At 37.4% G+C, this 20,374-nt stretch overlaps 1 protein-coding gene across 1 annotated transcript in view; it reads right to left on the bottom strand.

Moving 5' to 3' along the window:
* Positions 1-20,374, bottom strand: part of PAXBP1 (PAX3 and PAX7 binding protein 1) — a 34,171-nt gene that overhangs the window by 7,419 nt on the left and 6,378 nt on the right. Inside the window, exons 3-15 of the mRNA XM_082839150.1 lie at positions 19,640-19,816; positions 17,857-18,078; positions 17,227-17,330; positions 16,103-16,320; positions 15,402-15,591; positions 11,711-11,834; positions 8,345-8,444; positions 8,142-8,257; positions 6,066-6,265; positions 4,453-4,597; positions 3,646-3,767; positions 2,738-2,814; positions 2,310-2,376 (exon numbers count right to left, since the gene is read on the bottom strand). Coding sequence (XP_082695276.1) covers positions 2,310-2,376; positions 2,738-2,814; positions 3,646-3,767; positions 4,453-4,597; positions 6,066-6,265; positions 8,142-8,257; positions 8,345-8,444; positions 11,711-11,834; positions 15,402-15,591; positions 16,103-16,320; positions 17,227-17,330; positions 17,857-18,078; positions 19,640-19,816 — 1,862 coding nt within the window. The remainder of the gene's footprint in view (positions 1-2,309; positions 2,377-2,737; positions 2,815-3,645; positions 3,768-4,452; positions 4,598-6,065; positions 6,266-8,141; positions 8,258-8,344; positions 8,445-11,710; positions 11,835-15,401; positions 15,592-16,102; positions 16,321-17,226; positions 17,331-17,856; positions 18,079-19,639; positions 19,817-20,374) is intronic.

Raw genomic sequence — 20,374 nt, 5'->3', positions numbered from 1 at the left:
GCCTTAGGGCATCAGGTATTAATTCTTCCACAGAAACCCAGCTGAGAAGAGCTGCTCAAGAGTTTGACTGGCCTGAGTTAGACTCCCATCTCTGCCACTTAACAAAGGGATGAGCCTGGGCAGGTTATTCTGTGCCCCACTGTCCCATCAGCAGAGTCAAGCTCATAGGGCTGCTGTGAGGATTCAATGAGATAATGTGTGCTACAGTGCTTGGCACACAGTCAATATGTAATAAGTAATTTCCATTTTCATGATTACTATCCTCACCTACTTCATTTCATTATCCCCACACAGAAGCCAGAATATGTTAAAAAGGGCAATATTTTCATGTCACTTCCCTACAAAAACCCTTCCACAACCCATATAAGGGCAAATGATTCTCAGCAAAGGAACAAAAGCAATTTAATTTTAAAAAGGATAGTCTTTTCAACAAACTGTGCTGGGACAAAGGAACGTCAAGGCCTCATGCCCTATATAAAAATTAACTCAAAATGGATCACAGACTTAAATGTAAAACCTACAACTATGAAATGTCTAGGAGAAAGGATAGGAAAAAAACTCTGTGGCCTTGTATTAGGCAAAGATTTCTTAGATGCAACACCTAAAGCACAACTCATAACAGGAAAAGATAATAAGTTGGACTTCATCAAAATGAAGAACTTCTGCACCCTGAAACACTGTTAAGACACAGACTGGGGGGAAAAACTCTTTGCAGATCACGTATCTGATAAAGTACTTGTTTCAAGAATACAAAACTCAAAGCTCAATAATAAGAAAACCCAATTTTTAAAAATGGGCAAAAGATTTGAACAGATACTTCATCGAAGAACATATACAAATGGAAAGTAAGCACATGAAAACATGCATGGGCTTCCCTGGTGGCACAGTGGCTAAGAATCCGCCCGTCTATGCAGGGGACATGAGTTCAAGCCCTGGTCCGGGAAGATCTCACATGCCGCGGAGCAACTAAGCCCGTGCGCCACAACTACTGAAGCCCGCGTGCCTAGAGCCCACGCTCTGCAACAAGAGAAGCCACTGCAATGAGAAGCCCGCGCACTGCAACGAAGAGTAGCCCCTGCTAGCCGCAAGCAGCAACAAAGACCTAACACAGCCAAAAATAAATAAATAAAATAAATAAATTTATTTATAAAAAAGAGGAAAAAAAAGGAAACATGCTCGCTCAACATCATCAGTTGTTAGGAAAATGCAAATTAAAATAATAACAAGACACAACTATACATCTAGGAGAATGACTTAAAAAAAATAAAAACCCTGAAGATACCAAGTGTGGTGAGTGGTGAGAAAGAAGAATAACTAGAACGCTAATATATTGTTGGCTTAGAAAACAGCTTTGCCTAGGTATTTACCCAAGTGATGAAAACTTATATACCCAGAAAAACCTGTGTGCAAACAGGTTTATTCATAATTACTCCAAACTGGAAACAATCCAGTGTCCCTCAATTGGGGAATGGATAAAAAACAAAACAAAAAAAACCTGTGGGATATCCACCATACGATGGAATACTACTTGGCAATAAAAAGGAGTGAACACAAGACAACACTGGTAAATCACGAATGCATTCTGTTAAGTGAATGAAGCCAGACTCAAAAGGCTAGTTAGTAGGTAATTCTATTCCTAAGACATTCTTATAAAGAAAACTACAGGACAATAAAAAGGGGTGGCCAGGCTGTAGGGGTGGGCTTGACTACAAAGGGGCATGGGGAATCTGGGGGAGATGATGGAAGCATTATACATCTTGATTTAGGGAGTGATTACAGGTCTACATGTAAATTAGAGCTCCCCTATCATCCGAACTGCTCATCTCTTCCCTAACTCTAGCCATCCTGGCCTTTTCTCTGTTCTAGTATACCCTGCTCTCCCTTACCTCAGGGCCAACTAATAACCTAAATATCACTTCCTCAGGGTGGCAGGGAATCTTCTGTGACTCATCCATCAAGGTATTTGTGACCCTTGTCATATGCTCCCATACAACTTTGAATTTTTTTTCAAAACTCATCACACCTGAGATTACTTATTTGCTACTGCCAATTGAGCGTGGTTATAAACGCCATGAAGGCTCTACTTCTATCTTAATTCAGTGCTATATTTCCGCAACTTAGAAGAGTATCTGGTACTCTCCTTGCTGTGGTTTAGTAAGGCATCTTGTTGGCTAGTTTGGACCTTACTGGAACTCAGAATACATTTTCACCTCTGCAAACATCAAACCTGAATAAACGTTTGGAATAAAATTAGTTTGTATGAAGTCAAACAAAATCTGAAGTCTTTTAGATAGCCTACAGACACGTACCTTAACTGAAGACCAAAACTGTCGTTGAAAAAACAAGTAAGGCCCAGAATTTTTATTTTCCAAGACACTAAGAAAAAAAGAGAAACACATCATGATCAAAGTTGTGTGATAAATGCCATCTGATTCCTAGAAGATTTCTGTAAGTAAAAGGGGTGAACATAAGAAGTTAACTAATTCTTCAAATTTTCAAACAACTGTATTCCAGAAGGTAATTTTAAAAGGTAACGGCAATTTACTGTGAGACACTAAGGGTTATGCTGCGTAAGGGAGCAATCTCCCCACTGAGCCACTCTCTTTGGGCTACACGTTTATACTATGTAGGTAAAGCTTGTATTTCAAGCTACGCTTAGTTTTCTGGAGTTTAAGAAGTCTTCTCTGAAAAATAATGGAGAATATTATCATCTTTAATGTTCTTAGGAGTTACTTACTTTTTGGGATACAAGGGCATGAATACATCATCATCTAAAGTTCTTCTCATTCTCAATAGAAGTGCTTTTAGGTACACCTAAGGAGTTAGAAATAGATCATGCATTTTAATAAGGGTTATGATAAAAGTTAAATTTTAGTAAATAAAAATAAGCAATATTCCAAATCATACAGAGTATTCAATCTTGAGTGAACAGCATCTCAAATTTTTTAACTTTCCCCACTGAAGGTTCTAGGGTCTTTAATATTTACTACTTACTCTTCGTTCAGCCCTCATGAATTACCAAGCAATAAAGCCATTTAGAAATCTTCCAACCTCTTAATCTACTATATAAAGATTCAAGATCAGGCCTATAATCTGGTTCCTCTCAAAATGAGGTCAGTGAAAATAAAACAATGGTAAGGAGTACTTTCTCATATCTAAATAGCTCATAAGAATGTTCAGTGCAGGCAGTGGCAATCTGAAGTTCTGAAACTTCATAAAACAATACCTCATTATTTTACATGCTATTTAAATGTTTCAGCATTTAAATTATCAATTGTTACCCATTCCAGTAGTTTTTCTTTTCCCGAAAAAAATACAGGTCTTCAAGGGATGTGTGATTCGTGCGATTGAGAATGGGGGTGGCGTGGTGAGGAGGGTGAAAACAGTATAAACGAGAGGCTATCTAGACCAATTACATCATCTTTCCCAATCGATATTTTGAAACTAAAAACTACTATTTCAAATTTTGTATATTTCAGGCTATAAAGGCCAGATGCCTCGAGTGGGAGAATCAGATTTTCTCGCTGGCTCAGAATATAACCACTCATTCCCTCAACTCTTGCTCATTTCCAAGGTGAAAGGAGAAGACAAAACAATAAATTAAAAAAAATTTAAAAAACCTTTCATAGATAATAATTAAATTACCTGTGTACTTTTGTTTTCTGCATTCACTACTGAAGGATACCCATTTATTAATTTTAGAGTAATTCCAACCATTCTTGAAGTCTGTGTTGTAGAAAAGGGGTCCCACATATTTTCAGCTATCACTATTAAGGGAAAAAAAAAAAGGCAGAATGTACTGAGATACAGAAGTAAACTGCTGCTGACTTGAATCTGATGTCAAGCAGTCCCCAACTTAGAAACGCCAATCATGACTTTTTTCTTCCTCTAGAGTGTAAGCTTCAGTCTTCTTTGTCCTCTTAACCGCGGGAATGCTGAAGATTAGGCGCATGTGGCAAGGGGACAGATTCCTATGATTTTCTGCTTCTTGGTGAAAATAAAGATTCGGGAAAGCAGGATTTCTGTATCCTAGGAGATGCTGTGCCAGCAACAAGAATTTCCAACTGAACTTGAGCTTTATTTTTAATATCAATATTTTAAATAGGTCAACAATTCCTAATTTGTTTGTGAGAAATGGATGAAAGTAATGAAACTGCTCCCCAGAAAAAGGCATATCCCCCCTGAAACTATGTACTCAGTTTTGCTTCAGGCAGTCCTTAAGAGCCTGAAATTCGCCTGTGGATCAATTACTGCCCCCAATTCCAGGCCCTCCCCAAGGTGGTCTTTAAGTCCCAAGTTAAAAGATAGGTACCCTTTAGCCATCTCTGGGTCTGGTGGTAACTTTATTATTAATAATATAATTTCTATGAGAAAATATGTTCTGATTAAAAACTCCTAAAAATAGATTTGAAAAACCCAATGTGTTTGAATGTTCAATTCAGTAATCTCTACCTGTTAGTTTAGGGAGAATCACCTTTTCCACAATGGTAGGTAACAGTGCAACATCTACATCATCTTTTTCTTGCTCTCGCTCTTCACAACCGTAAAACAGCAAAGATTCAAACCACAGCATATTCTCAAAGTCACGACATTTTGCCTAGAAAATAGTTAAAAGGTTACCCAAACATTTAAAATAGTGGCTATCTCTGCTTCCAGTCATGAAAAGAGTAACAGGAACTGGATTTAGCCTTCAGTCATAAACTAAAAACTGGACAAATATATGAAACATCTATTTTCAGACAATGGACCACAGGCAGTATAGGACTATGACCCCTGAAAGAACGGAATCAAATGAGGTGAGCTCCTGGTCAGAAGAGGAGATCAGGGTAGGCAACTGCAAGCAGAGCAGTCCTGCTGAGTTAGGAGACAATCTAAGCTCAGGAAGGCTGGAACGCTAGAAGCTGTGGGGCAGAGGAAGGAGCTACACAGAAGGAGAGCTCCCAGATGCACACGAGTGTCCCCGAGTCTCTGCTGGACACTGAGAAACACATGCACAGGGTGGGACTCCACAAGGTCTGGCAAAGAGCAATCAGGAGCTGGGAGCTGAATGGTTCCCAGAGCTTAGATTTCTTTCCTCTTGTTTTCAGGGCTTCAACCTCAGTCTTCTTTTCGTTACAGTTCACATATTCAACCCAGCCCATCTCATTCATGCCCACGGCTCCATCCATATGTTGGTAACTTCCAAAACCGTATCATAAGCATGACCACTACATGTAAACAGACAATTTGAGTTTCCTCCCTTATGTAACAGGCAAAGAGGTCCTATTGATTCCACCTCTTAAATCTATCAGTTTATCTCATCCTCCTGATTTCCATCACCACTGACTTAGTTCAGGGTCCCATTTCACATCTTCCTCATTGAGCTTTCCCATGATGTTCTGTTTTTCTGGAATCAAAGAACCAAGTTCTTATTCATTCATGTTCATATCTCAGCATCACTACATGTAATTTTAGTTGACTGAGAAAGACACTGTATAAAAATCGAAAAGCAAGAGACAGTTCTCTTGAGAAGGGACAGAACATAAAAGGAAAGATCGTAAGATTATGCCCAGTGATAATGTGTCAATTATAGCCCTGTGGGTGACCTATCTCCCCTGAAAAACACTTTGCTGAGGCTTACATCTCTAGCTTTGAGGTTACAATTGCCCAAGGCATCATGGTATATTGCTTTTTTTTTTTTCTTTTAGAAGAAAGTGTTGTTTTTGTTTTTTAAAATTAATTAATTAAATTTATGGCTGCACTGGGTCTTGCTGTGTGCGGGCTTTCTCTAGTTGCAGCAAGTGCGGGCTACTCTTCATTGTGGTGCATGGGTTTCTCATTGTGGTGGCTTCTCTTGTAGCGAAGCATGAGCTCTAGGTGCGCGGGCTTCAGTAGTTGTGGCTTGCGGGCTCTAGAGCTCAGGCTCAGCAGTTGTGGCACATGGGCTTAGTAGCTCCGTGGCATGTGGGATCTTCCCGGACCAGGGCTCGAACCCATGTCCTCCGCATTGGCAGATGGATTCTTAACCACTGCGCCACCAGGGAAGTCCAGTATATTGCTTTTCAACAGTGATAGAAGCCACTAACCTCAAGAGGAGTCCAAGTGAGAAGCTGCAGCCTTATGAGGGGGTTGAACAACTTTGGCAAGCAAAGGCCGATGTAAGCATCCTTGTAGGATGTGTAGTATTTTGAACGCCATGCTTCAAACTGGGATTTAATACAATCGATTGAACAGAAACTTTCAAGGACATCTTCAAATACCTTGCTGGACTCTTTTGAAATGCGATCTAAAAACAACAACAACAAAACCCCACAGAGAATCAAAACTTAGTATGCGGTAGAAAAAACACAGTTCAAATATCTTCAGTGTTTTCTTTGTAGCTTGAGTATCAATAAGATAGGCTCATTAGCAAAGGAATAATTGTTAACTGCAACTTAAAAGAAAAGAACCAGAGGTAAGTTTAGGTTCCAAACGTCTATCATGCAAACCACAGTGCAGGTAGTCTCCGTTTTGCATAGTTCCAATATGTACTATTATCTGTCACCACAGTCTAAATAACACCTGTCCCCAAAAACTCAGTTCAAATCTCAAGCACCATGGAAGAGTAACTGTGAGTAACTGCAGAAAGTACAAACTCTGTCATCTAGCTCTTCAGCCCACAAATCAGCACGTAAATAACAGATGTGTAGTATCATTATCAGTGACCAATCACATCTCTTCTTTCAAAGTCTGTTGGTGATTGCAATAACTGACATAGACAGGAATCAGCAATGGATGCTAGGATCTTTAAGTAAAAGGTTATTTAACGCTCCATATGACCTGGAACAGCAGACTCTTTATAACGAGGAGACCAAGTCGTGACAACCTGCTTCTCAAGACCCATGTTAACACCACTAATAGTGGGCAACCTAACACTTGCCGTCTGGTATCATGCTGGTAACAGCATCTTGTGTGAAGTATTCTTGCCAAAAAAGCTTTAACCTGAATCTAATCAAGACTTAACTTCCAGTTTACAAGAAATATAGCGACTGGAAGAACAAGTTAAAACCATGAGGAAACAGACAAATTTAGAATGTAGGACGTTTTACAAGGTAAGTGGCCTGGTCTCTTCAGGAAGTTAATGCCTTAAACAAATAAAGAAAGGGGTGTGTGTATGTGCATGAGGTATCATGATATTCACTAATTCTACATAAAAAGATGTAACAACCAAGTGCGATGCAGGAACCTTGTGTGGATCCAGGTTTAGAAGATACAGAGTAACAGAAACGGTCCCAGGAATTCTGGGCAGGGTGGCGGGGGGCTGTTACGGAGGAAAACTGAATGCAGACATGATACTAAAACTTCTAGGTAATTTTCGCAGGTGTGACAACAGTGTGGCAGTTAGGTAGAAAAGCATCCTTTTTTTTTTTTTTTTTAAAGAAGACATTAAAGATGTTAAAGTTTTTAGAGGGAAGTGCCATGATGTCCGTAAGTTAATTTCAAATGTTTCAGCAAAACACACACAAATCCAAAGCAAACTTGGCTAAACGACGGTAAGAATTGCTGAATATGGGTGACAGGTGTATATGGGTGATCACTGTGCTATTCCTTCCAGTTTTCCGTATGTTTGGAAATGTTCAGTGTAAAAAGAGTGGCAGAAGAAAATAAGCTTATCCAACTAAGTTCCAAAGGGCTCGCAGTCACTATAATTCCAAATAATCACAGCCAGTGGTGGGAAATAAAGACTTTTACTTGGGGATCCTTCTGGAAAGGTCTTCATGTAACAGAACTAACTATTCCTCTTGATTGAATTATTCGGGGCTCCCAAAATCAGGAATTCCCTTCAGGGCTGAATGCCCTACTGCCAACCTTTACCTTTCTAGACCAGACAGGCTGCATTAGGGCTGCCCCTGGGATCTGAAACATTTTCTTGTCACTTTTAAAATTCTGTGATTCAAAGAGTGATATCATTTATAATGCAAGTACTAGATGAACCCCACAACAAAGTGTTACCCCTAATTTTGAGAACTCATCACTAAAAATGGGTGCGAGTTTTAATAATTAAACCAAAGTGCCTAGTTCTAAAGCAGAGGCCACAAAACTTCAAATTATTTCATGGTAGAAACCACAGCCAAGGAGAAAGCACATTGACAATGAATCTCATTTCCAAATAAATGTCTAACCTTTTTCCAGATTGAAATTTGTAATATCTGTAGACGTTTCTTCGTCATCACTGGACAGGCCTTCGAGGTGATCTGCCATCTTACCGGTTTGCTCTCTGGCTTGTCTACGACGAGTCCTAAATAACAAATATCAAGTTCCCAAACCAGATAAAAGAGACTCCTCCCTTCACAAACAAACCAACAGCAAGCGTCTGGAGAATTACCTTCTGGCCTCCCGTTCTGCAATCCGACGTTTTGCGTGCTCTTGATACAGTGCCCGATCTCGTCCAAAGGAATCAAGATTTGGCGCCATCAGAGCTTTATCTGTAAAACAACGATGGTTAAAATTAAAAGCCTTCCTTCAGCAATCTTGAGGAAAGAGTTTGCACAGAATAAGCCATAACGATAGACTGCTTTCTAATCTCGACAGCAGGATTCTGCAGTAACCGATAAACTGGGCAGTTTTCTAGTTTAGAGCAAATCTCAGTATTAATCTGTGTTCCCACGAAAAGGAAGAGAAAAATAAATGGAGAGTTCAACAACACTACACAAATGCAAATGGGCTTAATCCCTGTTCTTATGTCTAAGTAACAGAACTAGTTTATGCTATCATGATGACCAAATAAATTAAAAATCTAAATTACCATTCTAATTTTTCTTTGTAGAAATTTATTCTCTATTACTATTTTAAGAACAAGGGCAGAATCAACATATAGACTGAAAATCATATCTGATAGGACCAAGTTGTGCTTTCTCAAACCCTACTTTCAAAGCACAATTCCCTTATTTCTTTTTTCCCCTATTTTCCATCTCTCTTTTTTTTAATTTCTAGGGCAATTTTCTAGCTTTAGCTTTCAACCTTCCTATTTAAATTTATATTTCACTTACCACATGTTTAGTTTCTGAGATACAGCTATTCTTCTTAGAACATTCCTTTTCTATAGCACCCTCTACTTGTGCTACGCGTAGGATCCCTTCCAACATCTCCCTGAGGACAGCAATTATGTTTTACATTTTCTCCTGTCACCTGCATTGTCTTTGTTTCCTCAGTCCCTTTGGTTCTAACTGCTTGTGTTGATCACCATGATCATTAACTACCTCCTATGTAAGAATGAGACTGGAAGTTTCGTGGATGTAGGTGGGAGCTGTCTAGCAGGGGCATCTCCATCAGATCCCTGGGTACAAGTCAACTTTCTGTTGGGGCCCCCAGATGTTATAGTCTTTTCTCTGGACCCACTCTCTTTCTCCAGAGAAGAATCTTCGAATCTCTTGCCTAGGGTAGAAGGAAGAGTGGGGCAAACATCTGTCTGTGATGCTTCCTCATGTCTACACTTAAGTTCTACGCTATGGAGATATTCTGTATTACATGGGATAGTAACGAGAAGCACAAAACCCAAAGGGTGGTGGCGGGGGAGGGGGAGATCACGTGCAAAATGAAAGACGTCAATTTAAGGCTTTTCCATAGTTTTTTTCCTGATATCAAAGATGTGTCACTGATAGCAACAACAGGAAAAATAAAACCAAAAATGAGCTGGTATCCACTTCGGTGTATCCTAACTATCCTCGATCCTACTACTTTTAAAAGCTGACTCTTTTACTGAATTTTTCATTCATATTCCAAAATAGCTTGGATATTAGGAAGTATGTTCCAGAGTTCAAATTACAAAAAAAGATCAGTAAACAAAATGCCCCAGCTCTACCTCAACTGGAACTCCACTACACACCATAGATGAATTGGCTAAAAAGTCCCAAACTACAGAAATGATTCCTGCCTCTTTAAGAGCTACCCTTCATTAAAGAAATATTTTAAAGAAAATTCTCTACTATAATAAATACTTAAAATGCTATTATATTTACAGATTTTGTAAAATATATATTGAGGGAGATATAAGAGAGTAGATGACTCAACAGATAGCCTCCTTCACTTCGGTCAGAATTATATGCAGTAACTGTGATAAGTGTTTACAAATCTAAACAAATGAATTTCTGGCTGTATTTTTGTTTCTTTAAAAAACGATCAGAAAAAGAATCGATACTTCAGTACCCCATGCAATTTTTCTCAAATGTTTGGCAATTAATGAATACTCCCTCTAGGAAAATACTTTTCACTTTCTCATTACCTTTCACTTCTTTCCAGCTATCAATCTAATTAACACCCATCATTCAACCCTTACTTCAAATTCCATATAAGTAAATACCTCCAAATTATAAAGAACAGATTATAGGCAGGAAAAAGCATTTGATGAAATGCATGGCTCACCCAACCATTTAACTTAAAAGGAAATTACTTCCCGTCATAGGTACAATGATTACCTGTAATTTGCCCCAGAAATCTGGTTCTGTCTGGATCAAAAGTGATTTGGGCGGGATGCATTAGTTATTTAGGTGCCCCAAATGGCACTAATCCAATTTAAACGTGTACAGCAAAAACAGAAGGTCAAAGCCATTCATGTGGCTTACATCTGAGCCTGACTCATCTGACGGCCATGTTACCACCTCTTTACGATGCTCCAAAACCCATCCAGCACACAGGAGAATGCTTTCTCAGGGATTCAATGTCTCTCTAATTTAGAGGACACGCTATATGACAAAGCATTGTTTTCAGAAAGAATAACAGGGCCCTCTGCACTTGGAACACCTGGGGTGGCTGTTTAATATGCAGATTACTGGACACCATCCAAGACCTGGCAAGAATCTCTGGGGACAGGACCAAGAAATCCGCATTTTAAATTAACATCATGGGTAATTCTGATGTACACTTCCACTTAAGAACTGCTGACATAGGGACCGAAGAGATGACAAAAGAAGCCATGAGAAATCCAACGTAGGAAAATTCCTATTACAGCACCCAAGAATATAGAGGGCAATGAAAAAGCAGAATTAAAATGTTTAAAACGTCTGGTTAAAGAATTTCAGCTCAACTATTTAATAAGAGGTTTCCAATTAATTTTGGTTTTCCATAACACATATCATAATGAAAGGAATATAAATTAGATCTCCAAATTTTTACACTAAAATTTCAAAAAGTGTAGGCACCAACTGACTTACTAAAAAAAAACCCCCACTATATGAGACAAACTAGAAAGTACAAAAAAATTTTAAATACAGAAAATTTTGCTTTATCTAAGGGGTGAAGCTCAAAACTCCCCTGATCTTGGAGTTGTACCATTTGTTATGTAATAAAGCCCCCTCTCCCATACAGCATTTCCCAGCCCCTAACTCAAAACCTTTGTTGTGATCAACAACAGCATTTGTATTGGTGTTAAAATGGAGGGAAAATCAGTTAGGGCCAAATAGGTACTGGTTTTAAGATAAAATACTGATGATGTCTTTACTATAAAGAATGAAAGAATGCCCAAAGAAGAATAAGATCGATAGAATATTAGTACATGATTTGAGTTCCTTCGCAAAGCTATATTTTCTTAAACGCAATCCAAGCACATGCTAATTTTAGATCTACCTGACACAAGAGCAAGGAAATTTGTTTCTTTAAAAAGAAAAAATGCTCTGAGACGTCTAATTTTCAATTAGGATGCACTAAGTAAACAAGGTTGTTTAATGAATAATAAAAACCTTCAAGATGGACTGACTTGAATGGCTTGAAAACTCCGAAGATTCATCTTTAATATCATCTTGTCGTCTTTGGACAAGGCGGGAAGCTCGCTGTTTGTACAGCTGATGTATTGCTGATTCAAGTTCATTAATCAGTGGCACCTGTAAAAATACAACACACTCCGTAACACCAAACTCCTCAGCTGCTTATATATTTGAGGGTTCCATATTATTTCCGGATTTCTGAAAAAGTACCCTCTGGACAGAATAATCATGAACTCTCAATGAAACACAAATAGTAATTCAGTTTCATGATTTCTGGGAAACACCACTTCTTCTTTTATTCCGTATATGGAGCTATAATGTCCAGTGCCTAGTTATTGGAGCAAAAGTTTGGTTAGGTTAAACACTTTAACATTAGTAAAGAGAGCGAGTAAAGAATTGTCAGAAATTTTAGTGCTTCTTTTAGAATAAAGTACTTGAAAGTCCTTTTTAAAAGTCCATTTTTAACTTTCTAGCAGCATGATCTCCCTTGCCGATTTCTGTAGTCTAAAATAAACCATTATTGCCGTGTAATACCAGAAGATGCAACGGCACCTTTGTGGCTTCATTACACATTTCAAACGTGAACTGCATTCATTTACATTAATATGGTGAATAAAATTTCTAGCTATCACTAACCTGTCTAAAATCAATCTATCTAAAACTCAGAAAGTTCTTCTCTTCCTATCCAATGTTTAAATTTCTCCATATTTGTAAGTAAAATAATAAAATTCTTTCCATAAATTGTCAGTTTACAAAGTCAACAAATTTTTCCAGGTTAATAGCCACAGCTAAGCATTCACTTGGTTCATGTGGAATACAAAAAGCTTACGGAATGAGACCTAACTTAAAAGGAAAAACTAGAAAACGTTCTCTTTATAAATACCTATGCTATAACCAAATGCTACGAAACTTTCACAAACGCTGACAACCACTACACATACCTGAGGAAACCAGAAATTCTAGTTTCCTGATGGTTAGTGCAAATGAAAAAACACATTAGAGTTTGGGAACACTGGCACCAAGTGTTATAGCAGCGTCCTGAACTGAACAGACTGTGAATGGAAAATAAAAAAAGGCAGGTGGAATACAAAGATGTCTGTAATAAAAGCAATTTTATACACTTGCATGATCCCATTGCAAAAGCAGCCAATGTTCACAGAAAGGTCAAACTGATGGAGTTATTTTATTTTTTAATATGCCACACCATGGGCAACAATGTCCCCAAATCTGCACTGATTATCTTGGTGATATGAGCTGAGCCCACAGACTCTAAAATTAACTAGAATCGATTTTTGAAGCAATTACTGCCATATTATTGTGACTTACACTTACCTACCCCCTCATTTTTTCAAACTGTGCAGGACTAAAGACAAATGTACCTATGCATTCCTTTAGTCCTGGAGATTATTAACGCTCCTCTACTATAAGAGCTACACGCCTGAGGTTGCATCAGACAGAACCTTAATTACTCAATTTATAGTTAAAATTCCGATAACGTGATTTTCCTGTTTAGGTAATTAAAATGCCTTTTAATAAAGCCCAGAGAAAATTCTACTGAGAATAAAAGCCCTAAAACACATTTTCGGCTCTCATTCATGTTTCTTAACAATACTAATTTATCTCAAGAGTGCACCATGACAATTTCTTTACCCTCTCCAAACTGGAAATTGTTATTGACTATCATTATTTCAATTTATTTCCAAATTTAAGACAAAGAACACAGAAGGAAGATGACTGCAGGAAAACAAAACAATGTAAAGTTAAAATAATCTGCAAAATAATTAAAAATCTAAGTTCAAAACCACTTGAACTTTTATAACAAAAGAGAAAAAAACAAAAGAATGTTTCTATTTTGATGGTCTTATCCTGAAACAATATTTTTACAGTATAACGGAATGAATATTCAAATCTATCCAATTATTCCTCAGTATTTCCAAAATGACAACTTATGACATTATTAACTCAGCAGCAGACTCAATAAAATCAAATGCATATGAAACTGTCAAAATGAAATACTCATCTTTAAAAGGGAATTATCTACTTCTCTTTTAATTAAACTGTAGTCACTATATAATAGATACGGTTTAAGATCTGCTCCATAAACATTTATCTAAGTGACTCTGTAAAAACGTATCAGCACAGTCTGAGGGATACTTCCCTAGGAACAGGGTAATCAAGGAGAGATAAAGTACACTAAGTGTTTTTAAAATAGTAAGCAATTGAAAACTATATGAACTAGATATTCTACTAGTCTCTTTAACTCAAGAATGGTACAATCTAGTTGATATATTACTGTTGATATTTTTTAAGAGTCCAGTTTGCAATTACAAGCGTGTAAGTTTACTCAAGTAAGTTCCAAAGCAAAGACCCAGATACTTCAAGAAAAAGCTCCACGGGGACAAATCTCACTTACAAAGTATGGTTTAAGACAGAGATCCTTTCTCTAGTCACAAAAGGTTATTAGACCTGCTCTCGGCACCATGTCCCCCGGGCTCATACGGGCTTTATTAGTAGGAAGGACACAACTGCCAGGTCCGACATTTATGTCCACTTCTCCTCTTGACTCCAGCCCCTCTGCAGTCAAACCTATGTTTCTTTCTCACCCCTGTATTTGTCACCCTAAGCCACAGATCTGCCACAAGGGATATCATAGCTTAGAATGTAGCTGCTTCTCCAGAAATCAGGTGATAAGGACAAGAACATGAATCCTTCAGAGAAGACTTGGTGGATCTGACAGACTGGCTGGAACCATTAAGATCCATTTGGAAGACACAGTTTGGCACTGTTCTTTAGCCAGCCTTTGGCCTTAAGATACTGAAGTAATCAACGGAGATAATAAAAAGTTAAAATACTGTATGCTTACCGATTCTATGCTAATTCATATGGCCAAGAATAACAGAAAATGTGCCTTCTAATCCTGTATCACTTGCAAGTTTATAGAGACAGGATATTCAAAAGCACCATGATTTTACTTTTTTTTAAAGAACAGGCTGTGAAGTCCACAGATGCCTATAAACCAATGCATCAAACAATAACATTTATCTTAAAGAAAAATCAATTAAAAGGCTGTTTGAGAAAAGGATTCCGCGGGCAGCTAACAAAAAATGCAAACAAATGGTACAATAGGATGCAAAGAATTGTGCCAACTGACCGTCATACTAAAAAAAATGAACTTGGAAGAAATGAGACCTTAACAGAAATTATGGCCAATGAATGGTTTCTGAAATGGATAAAGCACAGGCTTATTTAGATGAAAGCTATTAGCAGCAATGGCAATCAACTTTATCTAGGGTAAAAAAAAGCTAATAAAATATTGCAGCTTTATGCATATTTGGAATTACTTGTAGAAACAGTTTAAAGGCAAGTTTAGATCTGAACCATAAAAAAGAAAATTTCATGAGTCCCTTATATTTTAATAATTCAGGACAGGCCAATAATCTACCATTAAATTAAGGCAGGATTTGCCAAAGTCTTATTTAAATATGCTTTGAATTATCTTTTTTTGTTTTCTACAAGGCACTAGATTACCCCAAGATAGAAGGTTGTTAATGAAGTGGAGAAAATGAAGCATGACTTTTCATCACTTCTAAAGTTGAATTCAGTGGATATTTTCTGAGAAATATAGAAATCTAGACCTCCTTAATTTTGCCTTATTCAAAGAGATTAATATTTTTGCATTCTTACCTTTTCACTGAAACACTCAAGCAAGTCTTGGACATACCCTCGCATTTCTTGCAAAAATTTATACCGTTCACCAATACCCCCAGAAGACCCTTCTAATCTTTCAATAGCCCTGGTGGAGTCCACTCGGCTTTGCAGATGTTTCTCATGCTGCTGTCGATTTGTTTTGTGCAGTTCTTTCATGGAGTCCAACCTTAAGAACAGAAAAGGATAAATATAACACATTTACATCTGAAAGTCTATATGCTGTCAGGACTCTTGCAATATTTATAATAATGCATTTAGTTCCACTATTAGAATATAAAAATGCTTGGAGTGGATCTTTTCATCTGTACTGCTCTTTTCCTCAAAAAAACGGCAGTTTACAGACTTCATATAAAGTTATTTGGTGGGCTAACCAAAATCTCACTGTTTTGTTTTTCCCCCCATATCTTGACTACACTTTTTCAGAGTCCAAGAGGTGCAAATTCAGAACTGTCTTCAACAAGATCACGGAGTGGTATTTTTAAAAACTTTTCGAGGCTTCCACAGAAGTAATCCAAGAAGGTAGCAGAACAAAGTATGAAGTCATCTTCTGTTTAGCTTTTGAAGACAGGCCAGTGAATCTTCTTTGCCGATATTCTGCATCTGCTACCCCAGACTACATGTTGCCTGAGGGAACGGAAAGCTAGAGGACAGGTCTTTAAGAAGTTGATCTGCCCTACCTGTCTTTAAGCTGTTTCTTTACCAAATCAATAGTAACGGGAGTCATCTCATTACTGGGAGTTTTGAAAGGGACTGTATTATCTGTTTTTTGAGATTTGGCATCGGATGATCCGTAGGCTGTGTAACTATAAGGAATGCCATAGGATGAACCGTAAGGCATTGTCTGGTAAGTGTTCTGGTAGTACATGTTCACTTCAGTGGGCTGACTTGCTTGAACCTAGAAAAGAAATCGGATGTATATTAAAACTAGTAGCTGAAACTATGAAAAGAAAAATCCCATGCCTTTAGTGTTAAACAAACAAACAAAAAAACCACTAACAATAAAAACTATACCCATTTTCCAAATAGTATGTAACTAAAATAAGTAATTGCAGAGCTCCTCAAAATCAGATAAAAGTAGGGCTGGATTCATTTCTAATTCCTATGCGATTACTGGATTCATTTCTAGTAACTTTCGGGAAAACAATAACAAAGAAGTTTAGAGTTAGGGACGTTAAATTGTGTCAAAACACGAGCAACAAAAAAAATTTTATGTGGTATTTCCACTGTACTACTTACTTCTATAAAATAAATTGTTACAACTATTGAGGAAGATATTTTTCATCTACAATAAGATTTTTGCATTCCTGAGAAATCCATCTTCTACAAAATAATTTTTAAAGTCAGAAACAAATGAGCTCTATAGGAAAGAAACACCTTATCTATACAGTGGTTTCCAAACTTTAGGAGCAACAGAATCACCCAGAGGACTTGTTAAACAGATGGCAGGGCCCCACCCCCAGGGTTTCTCATTCACTAGGTCTCACTCGGGAGGGTGAGAATTTGCATTTCTAACAAGCTTCCATATGATGCTGATGCTGCCGGCTGAAGGACCAGTTAGAGAAAGTTACCTAAGAAACCAGAAATTCTTCCATCATTTGGATGGTAAAAGGCAAAATATAATATAGTTTCTTCTAACAGCTTACTGGATACATAACTTTATATAATTTTCCTCATTATGTTACTTGAATGAATGACAAAGGATCAATTCAATGTGCAATATGTTTTTACTTTAACAAAATAAGCTAAAATTTTTTTAAATTTCTTTTTTTTAATTTTTGAAGCTTAATTCTTTGGTTCTTACCTGAGGGATATTAATTCCTTTTCTTATCTGCTCCTGTTCCCATCGGCTGAGCTCTTCATCTTGTTCTCCAGTTACTAAAGCATCATCATCACTCCCCTCAATACCTATAGCCATAAGCAGCAAAGTAAATAATTCCAAAAAAACAGCGAGGGAAGAGATGCTACCATGATATTTCACAAAAATCAAGCAAAACTAGTGGCATTAACTCAATCTTACTGAAGTTAAAATGTCTATTATGATCTCTCCCGCATTTGATACTTCTGCTTTTGCTTGTTTTAACACACAGCATACCTTAAGCAAAAGGCAGTATCAATGTAACAATTAAAACCTCGGATAGGTTTCCTAACCTCTGGAAACCTAATGCCTCCTAAGAATGAAGAGCCAATTACATATATTTATGTATGTTACGTGCTTAGCACAATACTGGTCACACAGGGCTCAACAAACACTAGCTACCAAAATCACGCTACACTTTTCAAAAACTTCCAATAAGACACTTACACCCAAGCAAGAACAGTTCTCTACCATTAAACATAGTTAAATAAGTATAGGTACTTTTTATTTGATGGTAGTATCAAATTATATTTAATAGCAATGAAACAGGCTTACTGTCCCATTAAATCAAGTTACCTATTTCCTCCGCAATTTTCTGTCTTTGTGATTTTTCTTTCACAGAAAAAACTATACGGCGTTTCTCATCATCATCTTCATCGTCACTGGCATCATTCTCATCTTCTCTAACAAGGCGGCCTTTACCAGGCTCACTATCGTGAGGAGTGAAATCTCCCAATTCCCGGGCCATCTGACGCTTTTTCCTTGCAGCGTGTATAAAAGCTGCATCTGGAATTTCTCCTGGAAACAAATGGTGAGGATTATAAACTATGCAATATTAGGGAATAAAGTTTCTATTTTCTTGAAAATATGAAAGATAAGAGAATCTCATCAAGACAACCTTGTCACAGTGATGTTCTAATGTTATCTGCTGGCATCCCCAGCCCCCTTCCCAAACTGTGCCTGCGAAACAACTGATTTATTTTTAGTTTAGTGTAAATGAAAGTAAAAGTCGCTAGGGAAACTAAGAAATATGTATAATGGCAATATGTACAGGAAGGGGGGGAAGGGAAAATCCACCAAAGCAGTTTTATTTTAATGGTTTATTTTTTCATTTTTAAGAAGTAAACGAAAGCAATAAAATCACATTTATTACTAAACCAGAAAACAAATAAAAACAAAAAAGGTATCTACAATCTTACACCCTAAAAAACACTATTAGATTTATAGTATATTTCTCTTGCAAATAGTTTTCAGTTGACCTGTAAGCACACTGAATATATAATTCTGTATCTAATTTTTTCTTCATATTAAAACATAAGCTTTTTCCCATGTTGTTTTGCATAAACATAATTTTTAGTGGTTTACAACATTCACTCAATAAAGCATAATCTACTACATAATCAAATTAATTGACATTTTCACCTACAGTAAAAATTAATGCCTTGCTACTCTTCAAATTGTTATTTAAACAGCTATGTAATATCCCATCATGTAAATGCACCTTAACTTACTAAGCCATTCCTCTCCCGCTAGACATTTTCTAAATGTTGCTCATTGCAAATAACGTTGCAATAAAAACATTATTTCCTTGGATAAATTTCTCGCTATGGAATTACAGGGTCAAAGACTAAGAACATTTGAAATCTACTGATTCATATCGTCCAACTGCTTCCCATAAAGACTGTACCAATTAGAATGCTACTAGAACTATATACATAACTTTTCACAACTTTACAAACCCAAAGTAAGCATTTTTATTTTTTTTTAATTTATTATTATTTTTTGGCCACCCTGCGCAGCCTGTGGGATATTAGTTCCCCGACCAGGGACTGAACCCCGGCCCACAGCAGTGAAAGCGCTAGGGAATTCCCACAGAATAAGTATTTTTAGATTTTATAATGAGTTAAATGGTTACTCTTCATAATTTAAATTTGGCTACTAAGCAATTTATTTATTCAAAAGCTGATTAGCCAGTGAATATATCTACAAATTATTTCCATAAAAAAGTTAAAGAAAAAAAAAGTGTGAACATAAAACTAGCAGCAATTTTGCTTTTGGTAGCAGTTCTTAAAAAAGTTAAAATCTTAATCTGAAATACATAAAAAAAGGACTTTAGTACCATTTACTTGAAGCCCTACATTTGCTTTGATAATAAAACTGCCTGTCTGAGAATGAACTTGGAAAGTTGGGAAGTTTCTCATTTTCTTACTTTCTGTATTTGCAAAATGAAACAACCTGGCTTCAAAGAGGGATGTCATAAGAAACACCACTTTGCTAACTCCTTCCTAACGACCATCTTTACAGACAGCTCATTCTTGAGGGCTTACTTCAGTTCTAAGGAGAATTTGCAAGTACACACCTGGACGGAGAACATTCAAAGAAGATAAAGCATTTGAAAAGGCTCCGGCAGCCTTTGGCTTTTCTTCCTCCTTCTCGCTTTCCATATCCATTTCATCTTCCCCGTGTTCACTGATGATAACTCCATCTTCTTGACTGGTGTCCTTAACATGACCTGTTTTGTCCAAAGGAGGTTCGCCTACATTTTTGAAAAAAGTAATAAAATATATCTAAAACAAGATCCATAAATTAAGGAGTCACTTCTAATGCAATTATGGGCTCAATTCATTAAAGCTTGAACTATTTTAATTGTTTATAAAAAACTAAAACCACTGATGTGTGAAAATGAATAATCACAATAAACACAATTGGGAGGTAACAACAATACAGGGGACGCAGGGATGCATGAGGCCTGCCCAATCGCTACCTTTAATTTTTTTTTTTTTTTTTTTTTTTTTTGCGGTACGCGGGTCTCTCACTGTTGTGGCCTCTCCCGTTGTGGAGCACAGGCTCCAGACGCGCAGGCTCAGCGGCCATGGCTGACGGGGCCCAGCCGCTCCGCGGCACGTGGGATCCTCCCGGACCGGGGCGCGAACCCGCGTCCCCTGCATCGGCAGGCAGACTCTCAACCACTGTGCCACCAGGGAAGCTCGCTACCTTTAATTTTATCAAAATTTTACTAGTTTAGGTGGGAGGGAGGGAGACACAACAGGGAAGACATATGGGAACATATGTTTATGTATGACTGATTCACTTT

This window comes from Leucopleurus acutus, assembly GCF_964270905.1.
Source record: "Leucopleurus acutus genome assembly, chromosome: 5".
NCBI classification, from domain to species: domain Eukaryota; kingdom Metazoa; phylum Chordata; class Mammalia; order Artiodactyla; family Delphinidae; genus Leucopleurus; species Leucopleurus acutus.
This window is presented reverse-complemented; position numbering and strand designations above follow the sequence as displayed.